General features: G+C 40.0%; 1 protein-coding gene across 6 annotated transcripts in view; it reads right to left on the bottom strand.

Moving 5' to 3' along the window:
* PIP5K1B (phosphatidylinositol-4-phosphate 5-kinase type 1 beta) overlaps positions 1-26,977 on the bottom strand; it is a 139,947-nt gene that overhangs the window by 18,365 nt on the left and 94,605 nt on the right. For all 6 annotated transcript variants that reach the window (XM_075411083.1, XM_075411084.1, XM_075411085.1 and 3 more), the window contains 6 exons: positions 24,563-24,774; positions 18,981-19,064; positions 18,833-18,881; positions 18,202-18,286; positions 12,215-12,370; positions 11,316-11,460 (listed from right to left, as the gene is read on the bottom strand). In XM_075411083.1, the coding sequence (XP_075267198.1) occupies positions 11,316-11,460; positions 12,215-12,370; positions 18,202-18,286; positions 18,833-18,881; positions 18,981-19,064; positions 24,563-24,774 (731 nt within the window). The remainder of the gene's footprint in view (positions 1-11,315; positions 11,461-12,214; positions 12,371-18,201; positions 18,287-18,832; positions 18,882-18,980; positions 19,065-24,562; positions 24,775-26,977) is intronic.

Genomic DNA, 26,977 nt, shown 5'->3' with positions numbered 1-26,977 from the left:
ATACAAGTTATGGGAACTCAGTAATAGCTGAAAATTTTAAAATATGTTTATCTCAAACATAAAACTTCAAATACTTGAAAAGAGGGAATGTTTGACTAACGTACACAAACAGTTTCTATTTTTGCATTAAATAAAACTTTGTCAGGAAGTAATACTGTTCCTGAACTCTAATATTTATTTGAAGAACTAAACTGTGTCACAGTAAACGTGGGATAATTTCATTAATTTCAAAATAAGTCACTTCCACATTACACATGGTGTAAATTTTGGCAGCATTTCTTAATCCACAATAGGGAAAAAATATTCAGTAATTAGGCACAGTAGCACTGGACTTTCTTATGCAGATATGGAATCACCTGCAGCCAACAGTTTAGAAGGGAAAGTGGGAGAAGAATGAGAGTGTACTGTAATTAGTACAGCTCTGCAAAAAAGTAGGTTTTGCAGGGCAGATGTACTGTTTTATTTCATTCATTTTTTTTGTTCTCTGCTATCCAGAAAGAATGTGAAACTTCAAATGCATCCATACAGGAATCTTCTTTTGTTTTGTTAACACCCTTGGAACCACAAAGCCGAAACTCTCAAAGTGTTTTAATGGCATTCATCATCATTTAATGGTGTCCATTATCACCCATCCTCACTTGTTGCCAAAACTAACAGACTCCAGGCTGCCGTGAAAACTCAACTGTCAGTTTTGCAGAGACGTATTTTAAAAGCTCTTATCTATTCAGACACAAGGTGAAAAGCAAACAATTCTGCATTATAACTGGGTATGAAAACATGGTTACAGCCATCGGTCCAGAAATGACTAATTTCCCCCTCCCTTTGCACTACTACTTCATAGTCTGAGTATGCTTCAGATGGGGTATAATTTCAGAAAGGGCAAAGCTAGAGTGCAAAATAGAAAACAAATTCAAGTGCTCAACAAAATAATGAATGATCAGTCACTCTCATGTCGTATTAGAAAACACAGAATTCCACAGAATAAACTCCGGCGTTAAAGATGCTGCTGTTGGCAAAAGGGGAGGGGGAGCCGGGGCAGAGAGTCACTTTTGCTTGCAGAATTTTGATCTCTGCTATCGCACAGTTCAGGCCTCTGAATGTTCAGATGCCCATATATGAAAGCCACGTGACACAAGATGAATGCGCAGTGAGCAGCTACTACTGCTATAAACATATGCAAACCCAGCGGTCAACCCTTCCTTCTGGAAAACAGCGTTCTGCATTACGAACTGTAAAGCAAGTCGGGCAGGCCACAGTGTATTCCTGTATCAGGTCAGGTTTAAAAGCAAAAAAAATTGAATAATTATTCCTTTTATATACATATCAAGCCACATCACTGTCACCTTTACTACTGTTATCTTTAACTTACACTTTCAGAAAATCTTTGGTACCCGTACTCAAGACAAGGTGAGGATTCTCCAGTTCGCACCAGTGGCATCTTTTATCTTTCACTTATCAGAAGACTAACACCTAGTCTTCCTATTATTTCAGCTGAGTTTACTAGCTTACTGTGACAGTTACTTTTCTTCCTCTCTTCTCTACTTTTCCATTAGAAGGCACTGCACTTCTTTTGATCTGCCTGTTTAATTATAATCTATGTTGCTTCACAGCCTGCTGTGGATAGCAAACAATAGCAATGTGAGTTCAGCACTCGGTCCTGGGATTGTTAAACTACTGGTTTTACCTATAACATAAAGACAATGCCATCTGCCCTTTGGAGTGTGTCTCCTTTTTTTCCCTACCTGTTACAGCAATACACAGGCAGAAAAAGAGGTCTGAAACAAAACCAGCATGTTAAAAGAAGTCAAAGAGGAAATCCTGTAAATGCCACAATTTGGTTATTTATTAATGAACGTCCTAAAAAAGAGGTCTAATATACAGAAACAAATAATATGTAACATGCATATATTAACATACAGAAAGAAAAGGGAGAAAAGGGGCAGAAGAAAGTAAAAAGATATAGTAATCTTACGTATAGAAAACCAGCAGCGACTAAAGTCCCTTGAACAAAACCAGCATGAAAGAAGGAAATGAAATGACACAGATGCCAGTCCACCTTTTTTTGTACAATGAAAGATCCAACTTTTTTGTAGATAGCCATCTCCTTGCTGCCATGACTTTCACACTGAATAATCAGAGTTAAACTCTACAAGTAAGGAAGACTGATCTCCCGCATGAAGAACTGTTCACTAAAAGAAGTGTAGGAAAACTCATGCAAGACAGAGCTTTCTTTCATATACCTTAAGTTCAATAGCTGGATGTTTTTCTCTATTTAAAAGAACAGGAACTGTTCACTTTGGAAAGCTAATCCATAACATGTATAAAGGAGAAAATGAAAATTACAAGTCATTCCCATGTTAGTTTGCATCTGGAGCCCACGCTAGTACCAGTACGAAAGCAGCCACTTTTGCCAGGAGCTGAACTCTGTTGCAGCTGCAGTATACTGCTTATAGGTAATAACACCTTCTTAGTTACAGCTGCTTAGTTAGAAATCATTTACAGGGCAGAGTACGACAATCATTGTGTTTGTTGTACTTACCTTGCAATGACAGCATGAAGAACATGCATCCCATCTGGCTAAGTGACTATGAACTACATGAAGATTTGCATAAGAACAAGATTTCCAATTTTCCTATGAAAACAGGGAAAAGCAAGAAGCTTTTTTTCTTTAAGGTCTCATCGTTAGTGTTACTGTGGATACTATTTTAAGAAGCACTAAATATTCTGTCCTTTTGCTGAAGTGAGGAGAAGAGCCATACTTTGACCTTCTAAATCAGCACATTTCAACATATTTAATCATAACCTAGGCTCAAGTTATCTTCCTTTTGAGTAAAAATATAAAATAAAACCCTTATTTTCCAAAGTCCTTCTAAAATGCTCTCTTGGACATAAGATGCAAAAAAAACCCTCACTCAAATTAGCTCAAAAGTTAAAGCTAGTTAGGGATTGCTACTTGCAAATAAGAAAAATGGGGTACTGGGCACAAGATCTTCAGTAGGAACCCTTAAATTAGACCTATTTTCTGCAGATATGTAGAACAGTGTAACTTTTACACATTTTAATCTAAAGATGATATATGTAAGGTCCTATTAAGTTTCTAAGGAATAAAGGAAAAAAATTACACTTTGCCCAGCAACTAGCATAAGCAGGCAGGATTATGTAAAATAATAATAATAAATAGTAATAATAATTAACAAAATAATCAAAAGACTAGTGTCCTTCAAACCTTCCCAAATTTTAATTACTATTTCTCTCCTTCATAATTTATTTGTACTAAACTGAAGTGGCAACTTTAGAAATAAAAGACTTCTGTTTTCTTCATGGAAAACCAAATATGCCTCATCATGTGGTTACCTGCCAGGCAACCTGCAGGAAAGGTAGAACTCTTCAGTCTCCTTTCTAAGTCATTGCACAGCCTCTGAAAAACGGCAGAAACAGTGCCAGGTAGTAACAACTGACCGAAGCAGAATTTCAGGCTGTATTTTGGTTTTGTTTGGTTGGCATTTTTTTTCTCCTGCAGTGTGAAGAAGAGCTCTTGTACGAATATAATTATCAGCTTCTTTCAGTTCGTGCCAAAATGCAACAGCCACAAATTAGAATAAGCCACTGTGTCCCCTCCATTGTGACGACTTGTAATAAAAGCAGGCTTTGATGCCTATCTTTGGATGTCAAATATGCTTTGCTGTAGCATACCCCACAGAATATTTATCCCCTAAACAGCAGTGCATTTGCAACATGCAATGTGTTTGAAAACTCTTATACAAGCTTTTGAAAAAATTATCATCAGCTCATTGTATCATGAGTTTTGATCTTTAAAATCTCTGCGCATACAGGCTATTCAGAAAAACATCTTGCAGGATAAATGAGCAGTAAACTACTGTTCTAAGGTACAACTCAATACCAACTACTGCAAACAATCTGTCCTGCATACATACAAAAGTGAACAGGGACAACAGGTATTTGTGGACCTGTTGAACTAAATGCATTAATTAGTCTAATGCTTACAATGTAGAAATATTATATCAGCTCTAAAACCCAACCTTGCATTTCATTTTTATAAATTACATGTGTGCCCGAAAAAAAAAATAGGTCAAACACAGTAAAACTCCCTTGTAGTATTTCACTAACACTGGTGACAAACATCAAAACTAGACCATCAAAACAGTAGACATGACTGATCTTCTAAATGCCGCTTAAGTGAAGGAGTCTTGACAGTGAGTTTGCGCCACTACACTCACGCTAATGGCAAACCATGACACATGAATCTGTAAGTATCACAGTAAGCACATTAATTTCATGATGGTCAAACCTATACTCCTTTGCAGGTGCCAATTAAATTCCTAAGACCTGTCATTTTTGCACCTGACATACGCATGTAGTTGAAAAGAGATGGTGTAAGCAATCAGAATTCAGGAACTCAGTCTAGATTACAAAATACTGAGTAGTAACAGCCAAATCCACTGAAAGGTACATGTCAATGTGTATCAGCCCTTGGGGGGATCCACACATGAAGTCTGTTCTGAGAAGCTGCTCTGGATCCTCCTCACCAGAAAAAATTACGGAAATTAAATTAGACGTGCAAGGATGAGTATGGAATACGAAAACCAGCATACAGAGGGACAAGTTCAGTCAAGGAAACATTTGCTTATGTATTAAATAACTACTATTACCACTGGAGTTTCACACGCATATCTGTGTCTTTAACTGGACAATAATTTTAAGTTCCAAATTAAAAAAAAAAAGGTAGGTTTTCTTTCTACTTCTCAGCAACCAAGTTGCTTCCAGAAACTTTAGCTAAATAATTTATAAAACTTCTGTTTTTCTGTGAATGAAAACACAGTATTTATAGGGCTCTGTTAAAAGAAAAATTACAACAAAAAGTGCTGCAACCAGGGCATCAACAACTGAATGGGATTAGATCCAATTAATTTAGTAATTCAGAGGCATTCCTACTTCAGTGCCTATGCAGAGGTCTTCACAAGAAAGCTCACAGCAACGTTAAGGGGCTGCTTTTCAAATGTACCAAAAAGAAAAACAAAACAAACCACACTGTTCAGACCGCAGTGTCAAATTATGTCACTCTGTTCATCCAGCATCAGGATGCAAAGGATCTCACCGAATTAGGAAACATGAAAATTATAACTCTTTAAAATGATGTTGATGAAATTTATGATAATTCTGCAGACTAGCTTATGATATGGTAGCATGTCTCAAGGGAAGACAGTACAGAGCACCAAAGTATGAAGCAACATTGTGTATTTGATAATACTGCGATTCGGTGCAAATTATGGGAAGATTCACTGCTTTCAGATATATACTGCTGTTTTTACACTTACAGCATTGAGATTAAAAAAAAATCCATTAAAAAAGTCAGATATATACTTGCTGGTGAAGGATGGATTCTTAAGCTAATATTCCTTCCACAGAGGTACCAATGTCCATTCCCTAAACAATTGCTAATCTCAATTACTTGATGATAAGGTCAGGTAGCGTCACAAGTACTGGCAGAACCTCAGATCTACATTGGCCTGCTGCAAACAGAACATCAATTTTTCAGGAGCTATTTATTTTTCTGAATGGGTGGAGCCACCTTGTGAACATTTTACAAAAGAAGGGTCCCTCAGTCATGAAAGCGAAATGAACCTTGGAGCACAGCAAAGTCCTCTCACTCTGCGTTGAGGCTGCCTACCTATATAGCACTAGAATTGAGGAAAGACTCAGAAGCACAGGGTAACATCTCTTCTTACTCACCAGAACTTTATTAAAAACTTCTAGGCAGTGACCTTTGAGCAAAAAATAAATTAAACAGGTATGACATTAACAGGGTGCTATATTTATTTACTGCTCTTGATTCTACTAATTATTATGTTTTCTTAATATCTTGTTGAGTTACACAGCGGTGGTTACCAACTCTTTTCTAGAGAGTTTGTGAGAGGATGAACTTTTGTGACAGGAAATATAGTCATCTATGAAATCACACAGGCTACTTTTCTGAAAATATTATGTACCTTTTACATATCAATATATATCTATAGGCTTGGAGTAGGAACAGGTGAAATTAAAGGATCACTCAAGGCTAATCACAAAATACTGTACTGGATCACTTGCTCAAAGCAGACAGAAGAACTTCTGTTCACAGGACTAGTTCTTTCGTCTTCGTTAAGTCCTTCTTCCATTGTCAGGGACACTGGCCTTTGCCTTTTGGGACAGCACTGATCCGCTCAAGGGACAGAACCTCTGCTTTGCAAAATATTTGCCTATCTTACGCACTTTCATTAAGGAAATACTCCTGCTAGGTCAGTATTCCTCCGGCTATGAAAGTAACTCATATTACAACCTAGACTTCAGTGAAAAGCTAGTCAGAAAAGCAAATTTCAGGCTAATCTTTCTTAAGAACATGAACTCCACAAGATAGAGGTCATAACACTAGGTATATGTGTGAGGCTTAAACCATTGAAATTTAGACATACCTCAGTAAATTAATGAAACGGATGCATGATCTAGATTTGCTTTACACTTCACATTTGAAGTCAGAGACTGAAATTTTATGTTTTGATACATGTCCAGCAAAAGCATTTACATGCCAAGAAAGATTGTCTCTTCTATTTCCACAAACACTTCATAAACCAACTACAATAAAGCCAAATATCAACTTCCAACACCACCAGAGGATGGGGACTAGATGGCACTGTTTTCTTCTAATGCAAGCATGTATCTTTAAGAAAATATCAAACTGTAATACTAAATGAAATATATATTAGTCTTTTCAACAATGCTTTTTTGATGCTTTTTCAGGACAGCGGGTAGAAGTGTTAAGCTCTTTAAACCAGTATTCTCAATCTGCTTTTTTTAAGTTTCTTGCTGTGTTAACCTTGTCACACTCTTGTTCCAACAGAGCATAAGGGATAAGCAAATAAAGACAAATTGTTTATTTGATTAAGTCCCCCTGAACACTTTTAGATATTATGCATTAGCACTTAGATATGTTATTAACTACGACCGCTGTAATCCTATAACGTGAAGCAAAAAAAATGACAGCACACCTTAAAGCACACAAAGCTCTTCAGATACCACAAAATATAGCTTCTACCAGCACACCAAACTAAATAATTGAGCTGAAACTGGCATGTACATGGAATTTCTGCATAAAAGAGTAAAAAAAAAAAAAAAAAAAAAAAAAAAATCTTGTAATCAATCTTATAATAGCAACACACATGCTGTCAGCAGCTGGTAACTAAAAGTTCAAAAAACAGGTTCTTCAACAGCATCATCATAGCTGTATTGATCACCAGCTTTAGTGCAGACTTTTTGGTGGGCAAAGACAAACTGGGCGGGCACAAGACAGAACAAGAGAAATCCCTATATACATGGTATATCAGAAAGCACACTTCAATGGAACAGAGGTTTTGTAAATTTCAACAGTGCACCAAGTTCTCATCCTTAATTTTCAGACTGAAAAAGAAAGAAAGCCATGCAAGCCCCCACATTTTCAGTTACTTTCTCCCATTCAGTAATGATCAATCACTATGGGTGTCATCAACTGTGCTGTTGCCCTCCTATTGCTAAAGCACTCTGTTTTATCTTGGTTTTTAATTAAAAAAAAAAAAAAAAAAAGGCAAGTCCATCACAGGAGAACTGGGAAAGCCTTGCTTTTATTTAAGCCACAATTACACGTTGTTTCAATCATAGTCAAATTTTTCTTTCTTTCCCATGGGGATCCCCCCAGTGTCTCAGTGCGTCTGTTCCTAGCATTAAAGCATTCAAGCCTTTTTCCTCCACCCAGCTGCATGAAGCTTGTATTACGTTAATCCTCTTTGATTCAGATCGAGACAAATTTGTCTAGGCTTCAGAAGCTAAGGGTGGTGGGTGGACAGACAGAATATTTAAACTTACCACACAAAAGCTTGTTTGCATAGAATACCAGACTGGCAAAAGGTGTGATTCAGTATTCCTTACAACAGGAAAACTAACACCTACAACTCCCTTCCACTGAAAAACACCAGAAGATTTTACTTTTGTTTTCTAAGCTGTCTTTGAAAGGTTGTTTGACAGAATGTCAAGTCATAGAACATTTCAGTTCAAAGTTTGGACATTTCAGAAAGCTTTTGACTGTGTAAGAGAAAAAAACCTACAACCTCTCAAAGACTTACAAAATTTCAAGTGGTCCGCACTGAAAAACAGCAATGCGAAGGTAAGGCAAAGAAACAATTGAAAAATACACAGAAAAGCAGAAACAAGAGGAAAGAGAAGGCAGAAGTCCATACTACATATGCATCTTACAGAAAGGAGGTACAGAACACATGAAGAGAAACAAGAATTAGGTTTCACACAGATTATTTTCCCAAACTCAAACATAGCAGAAGAATTCAGCCATCCTCGTTATATAACTCGCAGTATCTTAGCATTGCTCTGAAGACAGACAGGTGAAGTACCCCTTTACGCATCATGGGATTTTGTTTGAGTTTGTGACTGGAACCCATGAAACCTGCTGAAAGACACACCGGAAAGAGACTATCTGTCATATCTCGAAACTGCTGTTCAAAACATTTCCAGAAGCACCTGCAAAGGCATTAACCTCCTTTAGCTCTTTAAAATTGTAAAAGCAATGCCAACTGAGACAACAGTCATACTGCTCATAACATCTGGATTTGTCATATTTAATTTAATTCATCGGTACTTATCAGGAAAGTTTTATTCCTCAGTCCTTGAAGTTTCCTCCAGGTAAAGTTTTACCTGGAGGAGGAAAAAAATCTGTTATCACTTCTGCCATAAAAATAATCCCTGATATAAATATTTAAGTATTACATTCCCTAAGATAAAGCAAATAAACCCTTTCAAAGAAGTGTATTTGGACTCAAAATTAAACATATATTCTAGTGGAAAGCAGACCTTTTAGGTACTAAAATATCTCTGCACCAAATATAAACCTACTTGAGGAGGAGTGGAAAATCTTTGAAAATTTTAATAGAAGCAATACATTGTCAGTTCTGTTCTCTTGCTAAATGAATACTTGACATTGCTTATGAAAGAACTACTTGACTGAGAAACAGCTTCATAGAACAGAAACCAGCTGTCTTCTGACAAACAAGAAAGCCTACATTTGCTGAACAACATATGTCATGTTTGTCTGTTTTCTCCTTTTTACTTCCCTTTTTTAGATAAAGCTGCTTTTGTGCTGAGAAAGAAAGCCATTTTCCTCTCCCCACTACTCCTTCATTCACTACTTTCACAGGTTCCTCTTCACACTGCCTGGGTAACACCTGGAGTTTCGTCTAACTCTTCAAGGACTGAGGAATAACTTGCTGAAAAACAATCAGCTAGCAGTCTGGAAAAACACTCCTAATAAGGTTAATGTTTATGACTGCTGCTCAGTCTCTCTTTTTTACTTTAATCACAAGTCCCTAAATGTTGCTCTACATTATCTACCAATCAGTTACACTAATTTGTACCAAGCCAGGTCTACATAAACCCTTCTCACTTAATACAGCCTCAGCAGCTGGCTCTGGCTCAGCAAGTCACCTCTGCCTGCTCAACCACATTGGCAGCAGTTCCTCGCTTCCTACCATGAGTGCTGAGCTCCTTTCTCATACACAATGCCATTTTCCTCTCCTTGGAGAATGACTGCATTCATGGTTGACAGAAACAGAGGGTAATTCCGAAAAAAAAACAAAATTAAAAATGTGGCATGTGCATCAAGGTATCCAAAAGTATTACTGCTCTCTTTTTAATATGGCAAATAACAGCATCTGTCTTCTGACTGGTATGAGCACATACTACTCGTTAGCATTGACAGGAGTCAAGGAGCTCTACAGATACCATATTATTACTATGCACACAGGGTTATCTTTGTTTATTATCCTAAACCAGAGATTTCTGACTGGTTACAAGGAAATTCGTGTGCTCTCTACTTTGTGCCAGGACACTTGGAATGAGCAGAAAAAAGCCTGATGAAGAAGGTGCCAAACTGTAATTCTATTAAATAACTCAAAGCAGAAAGTCAGTCAATTAGACATTTAAAGACTGAAAGCAGGCTCACAATTGTAAACAAATCATTCATTCAGACTTTGTTTCAAAGATTGCTCCAGACTTTCTGTCTATCAGTGACAAATGGCAGTGATGAGTCCTGCATCACATAATTTTGTAACACTCAAAAGCAGAACTCCAGCGAGAAAAATCTAAGACATCGACAACTCAATGCATCACTGTAGCATGGGTTTTTCCGTCAGCTTTTCTCATGGGAGAACTGAAGTTCCTCCAATGTACCATAAAAACATAATCAAAACTTCAGCTGGATATATTATTTAGGGCTATGAAGAGGAAAAGGCCTCCCTGCGCTGATGCAGAAAGCAGAAGTAGGAACAAAACTGCAAGTGCCCAGAACCATCTTGGGGAAATTAGTTTAACACTGAGCATGCTTAGCAGCTTTCTTAAATCCTAAAAGAAAGGTGCTAGTTATGACAGGGAAGCTAACCCTTGTGAATCATCCATACTGAGACTGTGACATCAACCAGTACTTGGTTAGGAGAAAAAATTGCCACAGAGCCTTAGCTGAAGGCGATACATCTCGACGAGCAAGGATTAGCTGGTCATCCCCCGTGGCAGATCTGGCTACAGGGCAAGGTCATTTGTTTTGACACAAGACATGGAGAGAGCCACACATCTATAAATGCTGGTGCAAGATCTACTGTGTTAGAGAATGGGTGCTGTTGTGCTGATGAATTGAAAGGATGCCAGCCTGGACTGCAGACATTACAGTTCCAATCTGGTTTTGTAAGATAAGGATGTGCAGGGTAATTGCATAACTGACAACATGTACTACATTTTAGGTTATTTAATTGACTGAATCACAACTGGAGAGTAAAGAAGTCTAAACATAAAATCAAAGTGTAGAACTGCTAAAAAGTTATTTATTTTAGAAATATTTTGGAGTATCTTTACAGGAAAATACCATGGACTTACTCATAGCTTTTCTCTGCAATTACTTTATGGAAAGCACAGACCAAGGCCTAAGCAAGTTATTAATTCCCAGTTTTGTTTTGGAGTATGACAAAAATTTCAAAGTATACTATAACATTTTTGCTGTATTTATGCTTTCTATTTTGTGACCCCAATCATAATACACATAATAACAAACAAATAACATAACAAATCCTGTGGGCTTATGGCACTCTTCTTTCACTGGAGAGGCTCAAGACTGAGCTACAGAGACACTTGCCCCTTCTGCTTTTTATTTTGCAGATACCCTTTCCATTGCACTCATCGTCAGACTTCCAGCAAAATGGTGGGGAACCCTCTACCACATAAACAGCATTTACCTGCTAGAATAGAGCACAGGTTGGTCACATTGACAATGCTCATCTACATTCAAGGAAGAAGAAGAAATTGTGGTTGCCAAGGAAGCTGCTTCAAACAGAGATGGAGTGCTCGGCACTAGATCTGGCCGGTGGCGTGAACCTAGTACTGCACACAGAAAAAGAACGAACAACATTAACAAATTACATTTCAAATTTAATCCAAGAATCTTTATGCAAGTATATGGAGTCATGTAGTGCTCTCAACAGCTTCCTGAAGCTTCTTAATACGTTTGAAGTGATGAGATCATAATATTCACGTGCCCAAACTCACGCTTTTTTGTGTTACAGGGCGAATTTCAGCTGCTAGCCAGTACATTCAGCAGAATACAGAGCAACCCCGAAGCCAAATATTAAACAGTGGTATGAATATCTGATGAATTCTTCTAAATCATGAGACTCATACCAGGGCCCAGTTTTCAGATGGGATTAGGCAGCTGCTTCTCCTTTGAGCCTGGGCTGCAGACAAGCTCTGAAAGGAGCAAAGTCTACATATCTCCAAAAAGACTCTGGGAACAATGAACTGAGCTTCATAACACTTCATGTGACGCATTTGTTTAAAAGTCAGTGAAAAGAAAAGCACTGGCTCCGGCCTTAATCTGACACCTGGGCTGGATATATTTTTTCAGGATCCTCTGAAATCGAAAAGATTTACGTCATACTATAACCTTGATTCTGACTTCCTTTTGCTCCTGAAGCTCCATTCTGCAAAATATGACTAACAACTCTCTCTGTGAGAATAATCTGACTCTGAAGTTTTGAAAGATCAGTGAGATTGGAAAAATTCTAGTTATAGGGCTTCTAGAGCTTATACTAAATTCCTTTAAAAATTTTATTTAGGCTGTTGATTTTGAAGACATTACCTTCATCATCAAGGCTGGCATAGCTTTGTCCTTCAGTAAGAATGCCATGCTTTTCATCCTTCCACTCCTGGCTAATGGCACATACTATTTCTTGTGATGTTGCCTTTAGGGCTGTGATGGAATTGCACTGTTTCTTTGAAGGTGAAGACTTTAAAGCTGCATTACCAAATGAACATAGGTGTTGAATGATGTAATCTTATCTCCCTGTACATCTTTAACAGCACATAGAAAAGCAAGCCATCTATAAAGCTACAGTTGCTGAATACAGACGAAGAACACATCCTCATACAAACCCACTTACCAAATACTATATTAAAACTAAAGCCAAAGTCATTATAATTTCATCTGTGAGTGAAGTACTTCTGTCTTTTTCTGGGGTTTCTTACTGCTCATAAGACAGAAAAAATCAAGTCAATCAACTTAAACATCATTAAGTTATAAATCTCCTGTTGAGTATCAACCCATGTCATCAGAGACACAATAATACAGAAAAAAACAGAAGACAGGAAAACTGAAAAGACGTTTGGAGTATTCTGAGAGGTTATGATCATTTCCTTGGGCTATGAACTGCTGCTATATAATGATGTATGTGCTACTGCAGAATTTCCAAATCAGTGACACATGTCAAACATCATCTTTGGGTAAAAGAAACACTTCCAAAACGTTGATGGCTTGTACACTCAGGTATGAGCATCCCCCTTATAATTCTTACCAGGGCCTCCCTACTTACAATCACATTTTGGGTGAAACTCTATGAACTGACCATTGCCATTACTACTGAACCATGACCCCCACTTGTAGTTCTCCAGAAAGATGCCAGCCAGTTCATTTTCTGTTTTTCAGTTGCCAGCTGCTGACCTCCACGCATTGCCTGCAAGGTTACTTCAGATGCACTGCAACAGGTCATATTGTGCTCTGCTACAAAATTGAGATTAAAAGCATCGAAGCCACTTGGCTGAAGACTGAAAAAGAGAATCAGATGCATAGCTCCAGGATATCATTACAAAATGACACAGTAGATAGCTGTTGAGCTAGCCTCTGTCCAAGGCTGAATCTGCTTATTATGTTTTTATTGTTATTTATGGGGGCTTGTTCTGTGCACTAAGGAAAAAAAAGCACACATTCAGAACACAGCTTGAGTTCAAACTGAAATGGTTAACCTGAAGTTTAGAAACAATGTTCCTGAAGACAGGAAGACTCCCAATTCTTTATTTTACAAAAGAATGATAATGGATTTGAACCATTAATCTGTATAAAAGTAGATTAATAGCCTTGTATGCAGAGCAGATCAGTAAGAGTGGGATATTAAGACAGGTTAATTGCCTGGAAAAATGAGACAGACAAATTAAGCCTAGAGAGAAAATTAAGCATGATGTCCTTAATTGTACATTGTAGTTTTCAAATACACAATGGGTTGCCTCTTGTGCTGACATAAATCTAGCACTCAGAACTAGAAAGAACTGGAAAAAAAAGGACTCATATATTCAGGAAACATATATGGCTGCACGAGACATATCTTTTGTCCAGCAGACAGAAGTATCAAGTTGTCTACTCCTTACTGTCTATCAGTGCAGAGGAGTTCCTTTGAGTATTGTCTCAGACAGCAGATCTCCCATCAGTTCTCTGGCAAATTATTCCACGGTTTAAGAGATCTGAGTCTCAGGAGGCTTCTTCCTCCTTTCAGCTGAATTTTGCTTCATATTTTGTCACATTACATCAGATTCTTTTATTTTATATTAATCGTCCTTTTCTGAAGGATTTAACGTTTAACACCTTAAGTTGTTAATTTGCACTAATATTTGTAGTCATTCTTGTTTCATTTGTAGTCATTCTTGTTTCATTAAATCTCATTTAGCTCCATACTTCATTTGTATTTTTTTCTACCTTTATCCACATAGACTTGTTTCTCACTCCAGATAACTAGTAACAACACTAAGAGACCAGCATAACACTGGTCAAAAAGGTATTTACAAAACACCTACCACCAGTTCAACACAATGCCATATGCTCAATACTCCTGTGAAACACTGTTTCCTAGAGGCTAAGCAGATATATCCCTTCTCTTCCTGGAAAAAAAAGAATGCAACAGCACCTCCACAGATTTAAAAAATAATTTGGCAGTAAAGACGTAAGTTAGCATGGATGCAAACTATTTAAACCAGCTGATCTGTATGTCTTATAATAAAGTTTCATACCACTTCCCGTAATTGTTGGAAAATCTCCTCATCGCTCAGATGACCAGAACAGCTTTTCCCCAAAAAGCAGCCCAGGCCACAGCGAACCCCACGCAATCATCTTTGCCTTGCTGGCTTATTTATCAGTTCTTCCCTACAGCCCTCCTCACTGCAAGGACACTGACTGCATCTCGGCAGTCATCACCATCTTTCTCTGTAATTGTGGTACTTCAAACTGAATGTCCTTTCAGTAGCATGACTAACTCATACACAAATTATCCATCAATTCATAAATATTTATAAGACTCTCCAAGAGTCTTATGTTGTGACAGTTATTCAGGAAAATATCATGCATATAGGGAATCACTAATTAGGGTTAATTCAAGTTCTCTTTTTCTTCTAAAGACTCCTTCACTCCACTTAAAATATTTTTTATTTGTTTTTAGTTCAGCTACTCTCCGCGTTCTCCTTTCATCAGCCTATCCTATTCTTTTTCTTCTTATTTTGTAATTTCACAAAGCACTTATCACCTAAACTTCTCTTTTCTTGTTGCTCTTAGTTATCAGTTTTCCCTCTTCTTTCTTGCCCTTTTAGACTTAATCGTGTATATTTTTCTAGTCTGCCATGCCTCTAACATTGGTTTTCATGGACAGGGTCAGAGTTTCACATGCTCACTCCAAATAATTTTATTCTTTCCAAGAACAGCTGGATACTGGTCTTCAGAAAAGTGATATTATCTTTAGACAAAATGCAGAGTAACAAAGGCCATCATACTGTGAAAAATACTGACTTCCAGTGGTAGAAATTTTAGTGAAAATAAAACCCGATCTGAACTTTTGATAGAAGAAGCAGACTCTCTAAACTTTGGGGGGTTTTCTGATTGTGCAATAAGAATATACTTAATCACACCTGAAGGAACTATAATTCAAGGTAGATAAGAACATATGAACTTAAATTCAAGATATGTATTCTTGAATGATAGCTAATTTTTCCCCATTAATTTTCAAATTCAGTCTAAATGCATCAAGTCTGAAAATAATTCTGTTCCTTAATACTTCAAATTCTGTTGTTTTGCTTCATAGCTGCACGTGGATTATGATAAAATATCTATACTGCTCACTCTACATGACTAAAGAAACATTAATTTGGTCTTTTCAGTTTGGAATCAAGAAACAAAACATGGTAGCTATTCCTCCAGTATTTTTGCTGAAATCTAACTTCATATGCCTACATGGTAGTTACTGCAGTATTTGGACTCTCTGGAAGGTACAGTGCACAGTTTTGGCTGGGACAGAATTAATTTTCTTTGTAGTAGCTCTGTGGTGCTGTGTCTTGGATTTGTGATGAAAACAGTGTTGATAGCATACCAAGGTTTTAGTTACTGCTGAGCTGTGCTAATAGAGCATCAAGGCCGCCTCACACCTCCCCACCAGCGAGCAGGCTGGGGGTGCACACGAAGCTGTGAGGGGACACGGCTGGGACAGCTGACCCCAACCGACAAAAGGGACACCCCAGACCACACGACGTCATGCTCAGCAATAACAGATGGGATCAACAGAAGCAAGGGGAAAATGTTCACGGTTATGGCACTTCTCTTCCCAAGTAAACACTACGCATAATGAATCCCTGCTTTCCTGGAGATGGCTAAACAACTGCCTGCTGACGGATAGTGGATGAATTCCATACTTCACTTTGCTTGCACATACAATTTTTGCTTTCCCTATTAAACCGTCTTTATCTCAATCCAAGAGTTTTCTCACTTTTACCCTTCCAAATCTCTCCCCCACCCCACAGGGAGGGGAGTGAGTGATCATCTGTGTGGGGCTCCATTGCCCACCAGGGTTAAACCACAACATACAGGAAGAACTCACATATGTAGGATCATTTTACTCACCATCCCCAATGCCTTAAGATGATCTACAGTTTCAGGGTCTACTTTAATTTACAGAAATGATTTCATTTTATTTGAAAGAAGTGACAATCAATAGTTAAATTATTGCTGCAAGACTTAAGCTTAAGCCTTTGGACAACTCTTGGTAGTGACGTCCCGTTGTAGTGATTGTGGGTTTCTCTTGGCTTTTTTTCTTTGTCCCGTCTACTGGGTTTGAGTGGCAAGGTTTTGGTAGTGGGGCGGCTGCAGGGGTGGCTTCTGTGAGAAGCTGCCAGAAGCTTCCCCTGTGTCTGACACAGCCAATGCGAACCGGCTCCAAGACGTACCCAACACTGGCCAAGGCTGAGCCCATCTGCGATGGAGGTAGTGCCTCTGTACTAACGTATTTAAGAAGGAAAAAACAAAAAAAAAACCATGGGCAACTGCAGCAGGTGAGAGGAGTGACAACATGTGAGAGAAACAACTCTGCAGTTGTTGGACAACTGCAAGGTCAGTGATGACAACCAAGGTCAGTGAAAAAGGGGGAGGAGGTGCTCCAGGCACTACAGCAGAGATTCCCCTGCAGCCCATGGTGAAGACCATGGTAAGGCAGGCTATTCCGCTGCAGCCCATGGAGGTCCATGGAGGAGCAGATATCCACTTGTAGCCCGTGGAGGACCCCACGCTGGAGCAGGGAGATGCCCGAAGGAGGCAGTGACCCCATGGAGAGCCTGCACATGAGCAGGCTCCTGCCAGGACCTGTGGACCCATGGAGATAGGAGCCCATGCCAGAGGAGGTTTGCTGGCAGGGCTTGTGACCCATGGGTGACCCACACTGGAGCAGTCTGTTCCTCAAGCACTGCACCCTGTGGGAGGGACCCATGCTGGGGCAGTTCATGAAGAACTGCAGCCTGTGGGAAGGACTCCTGTTGGAGAAGTTTGTGGAGAACTGTCTCCTGTGGGAGGGACCCTACGCTGGAGCAGGGGAAGAGCGCGGAGGAAGGAGCAACAGAAACACGTGGTGAACTGACCATAACCCCCATTCCCCATCCCCCTGTGCCACTTAGGGGGAGGAGGTAGAGAAAATCTGGAGTGAAGTTGAGCCTGGGAAGCAGGGAGGGGTGAGGCAAGGGTGTTTTTAAGATTTGGTTTTATTTCTCATTACCCTACTCTATTTTGATTGGTAATAAATTGAATTAATTTTCCCACATCAAGTCTGTTTTGCCCGTGATTAGTAACTGGTGAGTGACCTCTCCTTGTCCTTATCTCGACCCATGCACCTTCTGTTCTATTTTTCACCCCCTGTTCAGTTGAGAAGAGGGAGTGAGAGCAGCTTGGTGGGCACCTGGCATCCAGCCAGGGTCAACCCACCACACCCTGTACGAAGGTAGTAACAATATCTATTTTACCCTTGAGAATGAATTAAAGGATCAAGGAAGGAGAAATGAAGGGGGAAACAGGTGATACTGACAAAGACAAAAGACTTAATTAATATCCAGCTTCTGATTTTTTCCCTTGATAAAGCACAGAAAAAATCTGTATCAAAAAGGAAGAATGCCTACCTTTTCAAACATGCTGGAGGTGGTATGTAAACAATCTTTACTTTTGAAATTAAATAAAATAAAATCAATGGATGTGTTCCTATGAGTAACAAATGCAGGACTGGACATATCATTAGATCACAAAATTTACATCAATGCTAATATAAGGGAACCTGTTTTACCTTCAGATGCCCCTGATGTGACAAAAAATACATAGCAAATAATTCTCTGTAATTTTGCTACTAGAGTACAATCCCATTAACTCCAGTGACGAAATTCAACTTCTGGCAACGTAAGTGCTACATGATGTTGAAGAAAGGATTCTTTTATTGCCAAGACAGGAACATTTTAAAGTAATCATTATACAAATATCCACAAGATTTAAAGTCACAACTTTCTTACCTTGAACTTTCTTGAAAACTCTGGTACTCATAAACTTTAAAAATCTGTCAGCATAAAAACTTGGTCGGTGAACTGAAACAGTGTCCTACAAGATTGAAAATGGTCTCAGTCACATTTTCCGTAAGTAAACTACAAGTAAATTGTCAAGAAAGAAGCTGGACACCTCAGTTAAACTATATGGCACATTTCAAGCATACTCAAAACAAGTGAATCCTAACAAGTTTTTCCTTTTTAAAGCTCAATTCTTCAAGAACTTTAAGTATTTCATTTATGAAATTATGAGTTACGAATTATACAGGCATATCCTGCAAAATCTTCACAGCATTTGAAATGCTTTTTTTCACAATATGTACATTTTTCAGTTACAGATTCATCGATGTCCTGCTAAGTGGCCATTGTCTTGTGTAAGTTATATGGACAAGCCGATAATTTTAGTTGCTTTTTGAAAGATCAGCAAATCAAATCAGAGCCTGTACTGGGAAAAGGACGTAAAAGATTTCAGTAACAGCGCAAACCACATGGTGATGGTTGACTACAAATGTACCGGAGGTAGGTCCTTCCTGGTCAACCTAAGGTAAAATTCCATTAGCTAAAGCAGCAGCAGTTCAAAAAAATAATAAAATCTACTTACCCCATCATAAACCAGAGCTTTCCAAGAATGTTCCAGCTTCTTCATTAACCTAATCACATAAAACAAAATCAGAATTGCTTTATAAAATTTCCACATTGTAAGTACATTCAGAATAGCTTATTCAATAAAAACTTGAAATTCAACTCACCTATAAGACTGGAGAATATCAATAATACCCATAAATAGAAGCAGCTTTTCTCCTTTATGGCTTTTAGCTGGAATACCTCCCATTCTGAGAGAAACAACAAAAACGCAGCTAGATTATCTTTTAAGACATGTCTGATCATGGTTAGCAGGTGAGCTGTACCCACTTGCAAATCCAAAGAAACAGGCACAATATTAAAGCTAGATGCCACAATGCAAAGTCAGTCAAATGTGAATCAGTTAGCACACAACTGATTTTAAACAGCAAACCTGAAGTACCTGGGATACAGTGGTAAATATACATTATAATCAAAGCGTATTTTAGGATAACTTTTATACAGAATTGGAAATATTCAGATAATCTGAAAATTGGAAAAAAATGTATATCATTTTATTACTAAGAAAACCAAATAATTTTGCCTAGCTAAAGCAGATTTTTTTCACTTTATTGATCACACGTAACAAAACTGTAGAGAGGCTGCACATTATTCCAAGTATGAAGAGGTTGTTTGGTATATTTTTGAATAAAATTCAGTCTGCGCTTTTCCAAAAATTCTTTATAGACAGATTGATGATATAAAAGGTAACAGTATCAAGCTATGAAGTCTGACTGCCTGGAGTTCCACTTGGTTCAGAGTATTTACTCAGCCATAACCTTAAACAACAAGGTGAGCTTAAAGAACACCTCCTGGTGTGGAGGGCTTTAAATTGAAAGACTTGGGGGGCGGGGGGCAAAGTCACAATGCTCAAGCCATCCCGTCTGGCTGGGGATTAAGGGTGGCTAATCAGAGCAGGGACAAATACTCCTCAGCTGTGTCCCAAGCTCAGAAGCAAAAGACTGACAACCTTAAGGGTGGGCACGGACATGGCAGATCCTCTTGCACCCCTGCAGGGAAACCAGCATGCTCGAGTTCGTCCCTGAAATGTCTGTACACTAATGCATGCAGCATGGGCAATAAGCAGGAAGAATTAAGAGATCTGTGTGCGATTGAAGGGCCATGATCTCATTGCAATCACGGAGACATGGTGGGACAACTCGCGTGACTGGAATGCTGTAATGGATGGCTACACACTCTTCCGGAAAGACAGGCCAACAAGGGGAGGTGGTGGAGTTGCTCTGTATGTGAGGGAGCAACTGGAATGCATTCAGCTTGGCCTGGGGGCAGATGAAGAATGAGCCGAGAGCTTATGGGTCAGAATTAAGGGACAGGCTCATAAGGGCGACGCTGTTGTCGGTGTGCACTACAGGCCACCTGACCAGGAGGAGGAGGTTGATGAGGCCTTCTATAGGCAGCTGCAAGCAGCCTCACAGTCACAGGCCCTGGTTCTCATGGGGGACTTCAACCACCCTGACATCAGCTGGGAAGATCATACAGCCAGGCACATGCAGTCCAGGAGGTTCCTACAGAGATGATAATTTTCTGATGCAAATAGTGGAGGAGCCAACAAGCAGAGACGCTCTGCTGGACCCTGTACTAACGAACAAAGAGGGACTGGTTGGGGATGTGAAGGTTATGGGTACCCTTGGCTGCAGTGACCATGAAATGGCGAAGTTCAGGAACCTGCATGGAGGAAGCAGGGCGATAAGTAGGATCAAAACTTGGACTTCAGGAAAGCTAACTTTGGCCTCTTCAGGGACCTACTTGGAGGAATCCCGTGGGTCAGGGCTCTAGAAGGTAGGGGGGTCCAAGAGAGGTGTTTAAACATCACTTCCTCCATGCTCAGGAGCGGTGCATACCCCTGAGAAAGAAATCTAGAAAGGGAGGCAGGAGACCCACACAGATGAGCAAGGAGCTTCTAGCAGAGCTCAGATGGAAGAGAAAGGTCTATGGAATGTGGAAAGAGGGACAGGCCTCTTGGGAAGAATACAGGAATGTGGTCAGAGCAGGGATGCAATGAGGAAGGCTAAGGTCCACCTGGAATTCAATCTGGCAAGGGATGTCAAAAACAACAAGAAGGGCTTCTTCAACTACATCAGCAGCAAAAGGAAGGCTAGGGACAATGTGGGGTCGCTGCTGAATGAGGTGGGTGCCCTGGTGACAGAGCATGCAGAGAAGGCAGAGTTACTGAATGCCACCTTTGCTTCAGTCTTCATTGCCAAGGCAGGCCCGCAGGAATCCCAGGCCCCGGAGGTAATAAAGGAAGTCTGCAGAAAGGATGACCTTCCCTTGGTCAAGGAGGACTGTGTGAGAGATTATTTAAACAATCTGGACACCTACAAGTCCATGGGCCCCGATGGAGTGCACCCACGAGTGCTGAGGGAGCTGGCGGACGTCATTGCTGAGCCACTCTCCATCATCTTTGGAAGGTCCTGGAGGACAGGAGAGGTGCCCGAGGACTTGAGAAAAGCCAGTGTCACTCCAGTCTTCAACAAGGGCAAGAAGGAGGACCCAGGGAACTACAGGGCGGTCAGCATCACCTCCATTCCAGGAAAGATGATGCAGCAGCTCATTCTTGAGGTCATCATTAAGCAAGTGGAGGAAGAGAAGGTTATCAGGAGTAGTCAACATGGATTCACCAAGGGGAAATCATGCTTGACCAATCTGATAGCTTCCTATGATGGCATGACTGGCTGGGTAGGTGAGGGGAGAGCAGTGGATGTTGTCTACCTCAACTTCAGCAAGGCTTTCAACACTGTCTTATAGGCAAGCTCAGGAAGTGTGGGGTGGAGGAATGGTCAGTGAGGTGGATTGAGAACTGGCTAAATGGCAGAGCTCAGAGGGTTGTCGTCAGTGGCACTGAGTCTAGTTGGAGGCCTGTAACTAGTGGTGTCCCTCAGGGGTCAGTACTCGGCCCAGTCTTGTTCAACTTCTTCATCAATGACCTGGATGAGGAGACAGAGTGTACCCTCAGCACATTTGCTGATGACACAAAACGGGGAGGAGTGGTAGATACACCGGAAGGCTGTGCTGCCATTCAGTGAGACCTGGACAGGCTGGAGAGTTGGGCGCAGAGGAACCTGATGAAATTCAGCAAGGGCAAGTGCAGGGTCCTGCACCTCGGGAGGAACAACCTCATGCACCAGTACAGGCTTGGGGCAGACCTGCTGGAGAGCAGCTCTGCGGAGAGGGACCTGGGTGTCCTGGTGGATGACAAGTTGACCACGAGCCAGCAGTGTGCCGTGGCTGCCAAGAAGGCCAATGGCATCCTGGGGTGCATCAAGAGGAGTGTGGCCAGCAGGTCAAGGGAGGTTCTCCTTCCCCTCTACACTGCCCTAGTGAGACCCCATCTGGAGTACTGAGTCCAGTTCTGGGCTCCCTAGTTCAAGAAAGATGAAGAGCTACTGGAGAGAGTCCAGCGGAGGGCTACGAGGGTGGTGAGGGGACTGGAGCATCTCCCCTACGAGGAAAGGCTGAGGGAGCTGGGCTTGTTCAGCCTGAAGAAGAGAAGGCTGACAGGGGATCTTCTAAATGCCTATAAATATCTGTAGGGTAAGTGTCAAGAGGATGGGGCCAGACTCTTTTCAGTGGTGCCCAGTGACAGGACAAGGGGCAATGGGCACAGATTGAAGCATAGGAAGTTCCAGCTGAACATGAGGAAGAACTTCTTCACTCTGAGGGTGACAGAGCACTGGAACAGGTTGACCAGAGATGTTGTGGATTCTCCTTCTCTGGAGATATTCAAGACCTGCCTGGACGAGGTCCTGTGCAGCCTGCTGTAGGTGACGCTGCTTTGGCAGGGGGGTTGGACTAGATGATCCACAGAGGTCCCTTCCAACCCCTACCATTCTGTGATTCTGTGAAGATGCTCATCCCAAGACACTGTGTTCCTACTTCACCACCTAGAAAAAAAGGTCTATTGTTTTTAGAACCATAAACTCCAATCTGGTTTTCAGTTTGTCAGCTTCTGTTGATATTGATGGACCCAGAACAAAACCAGAAGAAAAAGAGATTGAAGATGCAACACATGCAATACCTCCAAATATTTTTTAACAATTTAAGAAACAATTAATAGACACCAGAAACAGCTACCAAAGACAGTTGAGAGTATATTACCCATTCTGCCACTAAAGCACAGTAGTCCCTTTCCCTGACAAAAACTACCTACTCAACCTTTTTTATTTATGTCTGGGGGCAGAGGGGATGGGGACAGGGAGAGGGAGAAGGTTTTTTATTATTCTAGGTACAAAGGAAACCATGTAAGAACAACTGGAGTTTAAATTACTGTAAAACTCTGTTACCATAAACTCCGGGCCAATTAACTGGTCAGACATTCAGAAGTGTTAATTGGTTTACAAAGCTATATTCTCTCAGCTTGTCCTGGAAGCTATGCCTGTAAATTCAGTCCAGTACAAGCAGCAGTTATTGCTGCCAAGTATCCATTCTCATCCTCGTGCTTGTACGGTCCTACAATGAACCACAGCAGGAGACTGACCTAGGGGTCTTCTCTGTAAGAACTAGGCTTCTTTTCATCCATCTCAGTGATGTTTTCCACACTGCCAGTTACGCCAATACAAGACAGTAAGATAGTGCAAGGGGCCAAGAAAAGAGTCCACTGCTGCAGCAGACTTTCAGCAGCAGTACTACACGGCTCAGGATCTGGGCAGCACTACAGCAGATCAAGCAATGTGGGAGTCCAGAGTGGGTTTCCAAGCATAATAACAACAGGGACTTTCTTGGATGACCTACATAATCAGCTCTGGCTTTCAGTTAAACAACAAAATCAAAAACCAACATCCCCCAAAACTGCTAGTGCAACAGCCCTGGCGCCATACAAGAGCATTCACCATCTTTGGTGTGAATGTGAGCAGCGCTGTAAAAAACGAGTGAAATTCAGCTGTTTTATTCATATTCTAGAGCTCCAAACATCTGGAAACTGTCTATAAATGCTAAATATCAATATTTCCCATTGGTTTGCTGTAGGTTTAAGCACATGTTTCTATATCATTAGTTGTATTTACCTAGACAACTCCCTTGAGAACCAGGAGCAGAGTAAATCCTTAACTTGAAATTAAACTCTTATTGTAATGAAGGACTAGTTACACAGAATGAGAACAGTGAACGTAATGCTTTCACTAACACTGAACATATTTCAAAGGAAACAACAGAATAACTATCATCTATATACTCAAATTTCTACTGCAGTTTTTGCTAGATAGAAAAATAAGAGGAAAGTAGCAGTTCTTAATTTCAGGAAACATTGTACATGGATATGACTGCAATTCAGTGGTTGATGATACAGTTCTACGTATAAAGTATACCACTTTCAAATCAAAATAACCACTGTAGGAATAGCCATTTCAATGTTAAAAATAGTTTTTGCTTATGGCTCATAAGGCTGCTTCCAGTTAAAATCAGGTTATACCTGGAAACTCTTGGGCATACGTAAGTCACTCTGAACTAACCAAATTTGTTATCATGTATTTAAATACGATCAATCTACTAATTAAGGTTTTTATTTCCTGCTCTGCAGGAAAGCCTGATGGTCCAGCTTTTGGGGGGGGCCTGGGGGGAAGGCTTAATCTTCAAATTCCTGAAACGCAGTGTACTCTTGAATGTTTTGCCTCTTAATACCAAGTGGCACAGACTGAAAAAACAGAATGTGCAATTTTTAACAGTAACCTTCAGAGCAGATTTTGGCACTTACGTGTTTGTTGTCTCTGTGGTGACGGAGTCGCCCGACTTCCCAGGGCCCTGTATAGACTCCATGGCTGTGGAATAGAGAACTTTCTGCCCTCCAGGACGTTTTGCATCTGATGCGCTCTGGGAACTCTCTCCCTCTTTTTCCTTTATGTTACTGTTCATTATGTGGATTCCCAGTAGCAGACTGTAATCCATGATCTTAAAGCTTTCTAGAACCTATCACCAAAGAAGAAATGGCTGTACTGAAACAAAAAAAGACTACCTACAACATGAACTACACAGCAGCATTTTGAAAATCTAAGTAAAATTAGGCCTTGAAAGCAAAGTTTATTTTATGAGGAAAATATGTGAAATTAGCAAAAATCTTTTACTACCCCCAATAAGTCAAAGTGTAAGTTATCTAATTAGCTCAATGCTCATACAACTGGGAAAGAAAGATGCATAGCTGAAACGCAACTAGATGTTATTTTGTCGACAAGGAAGGGATGTCCAGTCAGCATCTTTTTTTATTTATAGAAAATTATCATTTAATAATTCCACCACATACTTATGAACTACAGACATTTTTAATGTCACTTCTAATGCATATTCCACGCTCTACTGCCTAGACTATTCTCTAACCCCCCCCAACCTCCTGTGTATAACTGAGAATGCATTCTTGGACAACTTTCAAATGTCAAACAAAGCATTTGCTACCACCCTCTCATTAACTTCTGATAGGATTTGGGTACAAGAATCACGCACCTCTCTCTTTGGTTAAATAGGGCACATGTAAACTACAAAGGCATGACTTAACCAACCAGCCTTCTCTTCTAGCTCTACCAACTATTTTTGCCTCTGTCAGTAGGAAAGTTCCCTTTCTTATTTCATGCATGTGTACTGTCACAAGTCTGTAGTCAGCAGCATCACTATGAAGTCTGGCATACTGCCATTGAAAGAAGATATAGTTCAAGTCAATATGCAAACGTGAACTAAAACAAGCTGTGATCACATCTATTAATATAACCAAATCATCAGCAGACAGCAACTGTGTTTAATATCTTACATAACAGCAGTGCAAAGTAAAGGGAGAAAAACCAGCAGCAACCAGCAAGGACACGCTCTGCCACTCACCTCTCCTTTACCTCATGCAGCTCAGCAATGATTCATGATACATTTTGGCACACAATGCCCTAAGACAACGGTGTCATTTTTGGCATGGAATCAAGAGGGAATAGTACATCTTTTTACATGAACAAGAACAAAATGTGCTTTTCCAGAGATGACAAATAAAGAGCAGTAACTCTAGGTATGTCATTTTAATTAAAACTATCAAACTATAAATACTTTTACACAAAACACCGAGGTGGCTTGTGAACTCTAAGACACATTTTGCAAATCCAAAATGAGATTTGTTGGCCATCATGAGGAAAGGTCTAGTGGTCATGAAATCGCATGAGGAGGAAAAGGGCATCTACTGTTTAACACATCCCCAGAGATAACTATAACTCCAATGTCTAAGTATACAGGCAGAGACAGAAAAGCCCTGTTCCGCTCCATCTGTATTTCTTCTGTACTCATTACATTAAGTAGAAGCCGAACATACAATACAGCTGAATTCTTTTCAGTCTCTGGCATTTATCTTCCACGAGGAACATGATGTCTTAATTTCAGCACCGTTGTAAGCATCTCAAGTGAGGAAACAAAGCATAACACACGGTAATCTAAGCACAGAAAGGCATAGTCTTATTCTGATTTTCAGAAACAAAGGAGGAGTTTAGAAGACATGATAGGTTTGGTCTTGCTCAGAGTAATGCTGCATAGGTGGGCCAGTTCAAACGGAGCAAGAAAAAGGCTGCTAGTGCATGGCCCTCAGTACTCCACAGCATCCTCCGACAACAGAATTCACACAGGGTTTCAGGACACAACAAAAAAGCATATTCTAAATCACCATACAAGAAGATAATGAAATTTAATTGCACTTTGTGTGGGAATGTTTGTGGCTAATCACTTCCTGTTCTACTATCATGAAATGCAAAAATAGCGCAGCTAACATGTAACAAAGGCACAGACATTTGGTGCCAAGTAAATTTTAGAATTTTCTTTACTGCTTGCTTACTGCTACCCTTCACTCAGGCTTTCTCAAGAAATTACTCTATAATGTATTTATTAAAAATACATAATCAGTGGATATTTGCCATCAAATACTGAAAGTAGATTCTGGGTAGGCTGCAAAAAAATACAATACAATTCATCCTCTACAAAAATACTTACCTCAGTAGTACAGTCAGCAACACTGTTTATGCAAAGCCAATGACAGCAGCTAGTCAGGCTTGGAAAAAAACACTGACATTTTTATTTTACAGTTATAAACATAACTGCTGACAGCTCTGCTTTCAACCTATTCTTTACCACCTTTTGAATTAGATTACATCAGACA

This window comes from Opisthocomus hoazin, chromosome Z (genome assembly GCF_030867145.1).
Source record: "Opisthocomus hoazin isolate bOpiHoa1 chromosome Z, bOpiHoa1.hap1, whole genome shotgun sequence".
NCBI lineage: Eukaryota > Metazoa > Chordata > Aves > Opisthocomiformes > Opisthocomidae > Opisthocomus > Opisthocomus hoazin.
The sequence above is the reverse complement of the archived record's forward strand: the minus strand, read 5'-3'. Positions and strand labels throughout refer to the sequence as shown.